Genomic DNA, 7,310 nt, shown 5'->3' with positions numbered 1-7,310 from the left:
AGCTGAGGGAGCATAACACCCAGCTCTCAGCCGAGAGGGGGCTCGACCTACAGCATGTTCGTTAGAAATCCTGAAGGGTAAGCGTTCTGCAAGCTTAGCCAAAAACTAGGAAGGGCCTAGTTCGCCTGATGTTGCCGGTTCCAGGTGCTCTGGGAAAACAGAGAACTCAACTCTCCACGTGAGAGGAGAACTCCGAATTCAGAAAAGGAGTAGCATGCTCATAGGCAACCCTCTGATAGAGGGGAGCACTGCTAAACACCACCATGAGAACCGCCCACGGAGCGGGGAATTCAACTCCTCAGAAGGGGAGAGAACTCGAACGCTCGGAAGAAAGCACCATGCTCATAAATAACCCTCTACAGTGAGGGGAGCAATGCTTTAAAAATGTACCAACAGAGACACACTAGTTGAGTGGAGCCCAAGAAGAGTACCGGGGCCTAAGCAAACTCAGAGAAAGGGAACGAGGCTGACAACGCGTAACCCTTACCATACAGGATTTTAGAAAGTGCGCAGAGTGCTTAGTGTGCACACTTACCACCATGTGGATTTTAGAAAGCGCACAGAAGCTTAGCGTGTGCACTTACCATAGTATGGATTTTATAGAGATCTGCTCACAGATGCCCAGAAGTCCTCAGCCACTCAATCGGGAGTGGCAGGCTCAAAGACAACCCTCTGAGGTGAGGGGACCACAGCCTGACTTGACCCGAATAGAGGCTGCTCATCAGGGAAGCAGCAAGCGGCCCAACTACCTGATGTCACTGCCACGGAGGGACTAATAGCTAACCCTCACAGAGAGGGGAGCACTTCTTAGCTCGACCAGAAGGGGGCGCTAGATTAGAAGGGGTAACCCAGCAGGGCCCAATAAGAGACAGTCCACTGGTGCAGCTAGACATGGTCTCATGCTCTCTATCTCGATAGAGAGCGTGGGTCCCGTATAACCAGACCCGATAGAATCTGAAGAAAGAGCGGGACCCAATAACCATTCATGCGTATAGAGCTTATTGCTCCTCAGAGCAGAAGCACAAAGGAGGGGTTCCCACAGAAACAAAAATCTCTCTTACCTCAGGGAACAAAGTGTACTCCAGCCCACTCCACAGAGGGGTTGATTATTTGTTCAACCTTAAGGGCAGTGTGACAGTGGGGACACACGGGCCCGACCGTCTATGGAGCCCTGAGCTCCTCAACGCGTCAGCGAGAGGAGCACTAGCTCAGAGAACGTGCATGAAGGTTAAGGAACGATTCAAATCTCGGGAGACCTCTCAGGGTGAGAAATGAGTAGTTTGCACCTGGCCAGAGGATAGGGAGCGTGTCGAGAAGCATGTACTCAGAAGAGTACTAGCCCACAAGAAGGACCCACAGGTCCTGAGGTTGCAGCGTTATACCTGGCCAGAGGATAGGGAGCGTGTCGAGAAGCATGTACTCAGAAGAGTACTAGCCCACAAGAAGGACCCACAGGTCCTGAGGTTGCAGCGTTATACTGGGGACCTGATGCTGGGAGACTTCTTCTGAAGCCCAGCCTGGAACCAGAACCAATGAGTGAAACCATCACTGTAATCGGTCAACAGCAGAAGGTTCTGACTTAGCAGGTGGGTCAAACCTAAAGTCAGAAAAACAGAACAGGTCAGAGTAGCACTGCAGAGAAAGGCTAGCATCAAATACACAAGAACTAGCAATAGAGTAGATAAAAATGGATCATACTCACCAACCATGGCTCCTGCGCATGACTCAGGCTCATGATATATAGGCTGGAGGCCAAGTCCGAAGCCTGGACCCTCATGGAATGAAGGATTTAAAGGCAGCCGAGCACGTATTGGCCTCCTTAAACCTCACGACCATCATCTCGATGGAAGTGCCGAAAAGCTCAGAAGGGGAAACCGGCACATCAAGAAGAAAGCCCTTCTCTTTCGACCCGATATCCACCAGAATCACCCACAGATGTGGGTGAGAAGGCGGCCTGCTTATTGGCACAGAGAGCAAGATCCGTGGTGCGACGCAACTCAGCCCCCTCATCAGGGGATAGACCCTGCCTTTGTCCAGGTCTTTCAGCAGATCAGCCTGAAAAGCCTGAAGCACCACCATGGTGTGCAACAAGACTGCAGCCTGACCTGCTGCCATGTATGCCCTACCATTCAAACTAAATGTATTTTCCTGAAGGGGTTTGGATGGCAGGGAGGGAGCCTTAAGAGAAGATGCCTCCCCCATGGAGAGATAGCAGGCCAGCGTCTCTTCAACAGGTGGCATCTTCTCATAACCATTCTCACACATCCCCTCGATGTTGGCATAACTAGTATGCTAGAATCCCGCGGGAGCTAAACACGCTCCGCCCAACCGCTAGATTACCTCAGAAAAAAAGTGCGAACGGAAACTGCTGCTGCGAATGCATTGCTATTCCCACGAGAGGTGAACGCACTCATGCAAACGCTATCTACAAACTCGGGTAAATGGTGAAATACTCACATCCCCCTCAGTAGTCCCGCGAATGCATCACAATGAGCACAAGCCACCTCCTCGTGAAACGAGCGCGTTCAATTCATGCTTATCCCTCACAAGAAATAAGTAATGAATGCAGAGCGCATCCAACTCCCACGAGAGCTGAACGCGCTTGCTCTTCACCACACGCACAGCACGCAAACCGTGTGAAACTGCAGGTATCAGAGCAAAGCCTCTGGCGCGAAACATGCACTCCTAGTTGTGTTCAGCTTAACGCTAACATAAACAAACAGTCAGTAAAGACGAAGAAGAGGATGACGTGTTCTCCTGGCGCCCTTTTATACTGTGATCGCGCAGGGTAATGACGTCATAGGCTGTCGCCGGCCAGTGTTATTGTCGTTTTTAGGTATACAGGTGCATCTCAATAAATTAGAATGTCATGGAAAAGTTCATTTATTTCAGTAATTCAACTCAAATTGTGAAACTCGTGTATTAAATAAATTCAATGCACAGATTGAAGTAGTTTGTAAGTCTTTGGTTCTTTTAATTGTGATGATTTTGGCTCACATTTAACAAAAACCCACCAATTCAAACTGTTGTGAAAAATCATTAAAAACATCTTTCCTAAAAAAATAAATAAAAACAGACAATGACAACCATTACCATCTGGATTAAAGGAAAATAAAAGCATAGACAAGTAAACAGTAATAAAAATGAACAATTTGAGCAAGCAACAGGACCAGTAAATACAACAGAACAAAGATACAAATGGGCTTAACAGTAATGAGAAATACTACTGAAAAAACTAACCAAAAGTTTGAAAAAAAAAATCTCTTTACGTTATGAATTAAACATGCACGGATTTTTCTTTTGTTGTTTGATTAACGACAGGGACAGCAGAAGCTGCTTTAACTTTAAAACTGAAAACTTAAAGCTGTAGATGCACAAATATGCTAATGAAAATACATGTTTATTGCAATTCTTCAACAGGGAGTTTTGTTTTATATATATTGTGAATATCTAAACGAAATTAAAATTGTTATCCAACACCTGCTATCACCCATGAGAAAAAAACTAATTGCCCCTTTAAACTTAAAATCTGTTTGTGCCACCTTTAGCAGCAAGAACTGCAAACAAACTTATTTTATCTGATCAGTCTTTTACAGCACAGTGGTGGATTTTAGCTGGTGAAAATACTAGTGTTCTAATAATTTTGGCCACCACTGTATTCACACGTGTGTGTGTGTGTGTGTGTGTGTGTGTGTGTGTGTGTGTTTGCTGTACATGAAGTATCCTGAATTATTGATCTTGCCTTTCATTTCCATCTGGAAGAGAATTTCATTGCATTTTATCTACACTACATATTTGCTGCACTTGCATCATCGGAGAACAAATGTAAGCTGGTTGAATCCATGCTTGACAAGCTCCTGTCTCAACATCTCCACAAGCCTCTTCCTTTGTGGCTGATGATGTTGTTCTGGATCACCATGCCAACAATGCTTCTGTTCCATTCAAAATAATCTTGATTGCCCACTTGAATTATCTCAAACTTAATTTCTGAAAAATGTTTGGACATTTACAGTAAATAACAGAAGTTGTCCCAGGAGGACTAAAATCAATCATAGCACCAATGCAACCCATAGCAACAATCATAGCACAACACTTTATAAGTGTTTTGACATAGTAACTCTCTTCTAAAGGAGAAGCCATGATTTTTTACATGGTCAATTAGGGTAACTCTGATTTCATCTGAGATTAATCTGCACCTTCTACCTCTCTTTCCACCCTGTTGCCCACTTCCTCTCTGTCCATGTCTTCTTACAGTCTTTCCACTACACCAATGCCCTCCTCTCTACTCTAATCTCTTCTCCCTTTCCTACATCTTCCTCTCTGCTCACCTCTTTTTAGCTGTTACACTCTTTATCTTCTCTCTCATTACACCCCTTTCTCTACCCACTCCACTGCCTTATAGACTTACACCTCTTTCTTTATCCCCACCCCCGTTTTTATTTGTATTTATTTATTTATTTTTATTTCTATTTTATTATTATCATTATTTTGCATTTTCGTTTTTGCTCTTTGTATACTTTCCTTTTTACAGTTTTTTTTACAATCATTTTTGCACTAATAACAGAACCTTCATGTCATTTTTCAAAACTCTAGACAAATAATTCACAACCGATGATCAAAATGCTAATTTTTCAAAACACAAATTTTTTTTCCAAATGCTTGGATACAATACACATAAACCAAAGATATTTTGTTCATTAAACTAAAATCACCGGTTCAAAATCACACAACTTAACATCAAAATATTACTATTTCAAAATGCAACTCACGCATTACATCTGAATTGAGTGTCTATTCATTTCATTACAATGATCTAACTATTAACTGATACAACTGCTCAAAATGCTAAGTAACTGTTGCATTACTCTATATGCATAGTTTTTTAAGGAAAATTAAGAACAATATTACACGTTTAGATTATGAAAGTGAAGCAACCGAGGACTGAATATGTTCAGGTATGATCAATTGTTGGGAGAAAAAAAAATTCTATATCATTGTTATTAGTATTTGTTTTTCCTACAGTAAATGTCCTTTTAGAGAGTGATAGAGCTGGATGCTGATGAAAACCATTCATATTTTTGGATGAGGCAGGCTTTAATCTGGCCGAGACATGGAGGAGAGGTTGAGAGCCCAGTGGTTGAGAGGGGCCCAGAATGATGTTCGCTGGGGGGCCCGACCACCCCCCACTAAATGTGATTTTGAGGAGGCCCCATAGCAAAATCAGTGCAATGGGCCCAGAATTCCTAGCGATGGAACTGAGTGCCATCATGGTTTCAGGCCCATCCACAGTTTATCACCTTGTATTTACCCCCATACTTCCCTTTCCTTAACCAGTCTGAAGAATTTTTCTCCACATGGATGTGGAAGGTTCACAATAAGCCCCCTCACAAACAAGTCACTCTTCTCCAGGACATGGATGATGCCTGCAATGACATCACAGGAAACCAATGTCAGGCCTGGATTTGCCATGCCAGAAGATTTTTTCCAAGATGTTTAGCTAATGAAAATATCCATTATGATGTGGATGAGAACCTTTTACTGTAGGCCTACTGTAGTTTTTTCTTATCTTTTTTTTTCTTATCTAAAGTTTTTGAAAAACCTGTTGTGAGTTGATTATACCATCAATAATTTTCAGATTTTGTTCAATGATTCCAGTGTCTGTACTTTTATGATGCATGAATGTGTAGAACCATAATGAAATCTGCATCACGTGTTTTGTACTACTATTGTCACGAATCCGGTCTATGAACTTCAATTCACTCACCACCAGACGTCACCCTTCCATTACATTGACTTTCGCACTACACAAACTGTTGCATGTCATCCTGGACTACATATCCCATCATCCATTGCACTGATTGCACACAGCTGTAACCAATCACACATTCACTATATAACACTCACTCAGATTCCTTTCAACTGCCGAGTATTGTATGCGCATATCTCTAGCTGTGATAGCTACGTTACGGAGCCTGCTTTAGTTTCTTAGCCTTGCCTTGCCTTGCCTTGCCTTGCCTTGCCTTGTCTGTTTTCTCGGTTTCTGATCTTTGCCTGTGTACCTGGATTTATCCCTCTAGTCTCGCTCTTTTGATTATGTTCACCGATCGTTGACCTACACTAGCCCTAGGATTATTCTTTTGTCTTGCCCGACATATACCTGTTTGCCATTGTTTGACCCATGCCTGTTATGACCACCATGACTCTTAAATAAAAGCGTGCAGATGGATCCGCACGTCTCACATCTCTGTTGTCCCGTGACAGAATACCCGGCCGCACAAGGATCCAGCGGCTTTTCAAGTGGACACTGGCCAGGTATGGACATTGCAAGACTGTTATTAGCCCTCAAACAGGGCGCACGATCACTCAAGGACTATATTCAAGAGTATCTGACCTTTGCTTATTTTTCTGATCTGCTAGACTGTGTACTCATAGACTTCTTTTGTGAGGGCATTAATCAGCTGCTCAAATCACGTTTAATCCGTGGAGGTCCCCGCTCATCTCTCAGTCAGTTTATGGACTATGATTTGTTGACTGTTGGTTCAACATTCACTGTGGGTGTCGTGGAGGAACGCGACCCTGCACTGACTTGTGTAATGGCGGCCACACTAGTGCACGCCCACAAAAAGGCGGACACAACAGCGCCCCCTTATGTCACAGCTGCCAATCCTGAATCAAGTCAAGTCACGGCTGATTTTCCTGAGTCAACTCAAGTCACCGTTGATCGTCACGAGGCAAGTCAAGTCACCGTTGTTCTTCATGAGTCAAGTCAAGTTACCGTTGATCTTCATGAATCAAGTCAAGTCACGGTTGATCTTCATGAATCAAGTCAAGTCACGGTTGATCGTCATGAGTCAAGTCTAGTCACAGTTGATCTTCCTGAGTCAAGTCTAGTAACAGTTGATCGTCATGAGTCCAATCAAGTCACAGTTTATTATCATGAGTCTAGTCAAGTCACAACTGATATTCATGAGTCTAGTCAAGTCACAACTGATATTCATGAGTCTAGTCAAGTCACAACTGATCGTCATGAGGCAAGTCAGGTCACAGTTGATCGTTGTTCTTCAGGAGTCAAGTCAAGTCACAGCCGATCTTCCTGAGTTCAGTCAAGTCCCGGTTGATCATCATGAGTAAGGTCTAGTCACAGTTGATCGTCATGAGTCAAGTCAAGTTACAGTTCATTATCATGAGTCTAGTTAAGTCACAACAGATCTTCATGAGCCAGGTCTAGTCACAGTTGATTCCCCTGAGTCAAGTCAAGTCACAGTTGATCATCGTGAGGCAAGTCAAGTCACACCTGATCTTCATGAACC

The 7,310-nt window shown here is 43.5% G+C and overlaps 1 protein-coding gene across 1 annotated transcript in view; it reads left to right on the top strand.

Annotated features, from left to right (window-relative positions):
* Positions 1 to 938, top strand: part of LOC107569782 (uncharacterized) — a 14,054-nt gene extending 13,116 nt beyond the window's left edge. The window contains exon 5 of the mRNA XM_016255936.1: positions 856 to 938. Coding sequence (XP_016111422.1) covers positions 856 to 938 — 83 coding nt within the window. The remainder of the gene's footprint in view (positions 1 to 855) is intronic.
* Positions 939 to 7,310: the final 6,372 nt, after the last annotated feature.

Source organism: Sinocyclocheilus grahami, unplaced genomic scaffold (genome assembly GCF_001515645.1).
Source record: "Sinocyclocheilus grahami isolate Dianchi unplaced genomic scaffold, SAMN03320097.WGS_v1.1 scaffold1381.1, whole genome shotgun sequence".
Classification (NCBI taxonomy): domain Eukaryota; kingdom Metazoa; phylum Chordata; class Actinopteri; order Cypriniformes; family Cyprinidae; genus Sinocyclocheilus; species Sinocyclocheilus grahami.
The sequence above is the reverse complement of the archived record's forward strand: the minus strand, read 5'-3'. Positions and strand labels throughout refer to the sequence as shown.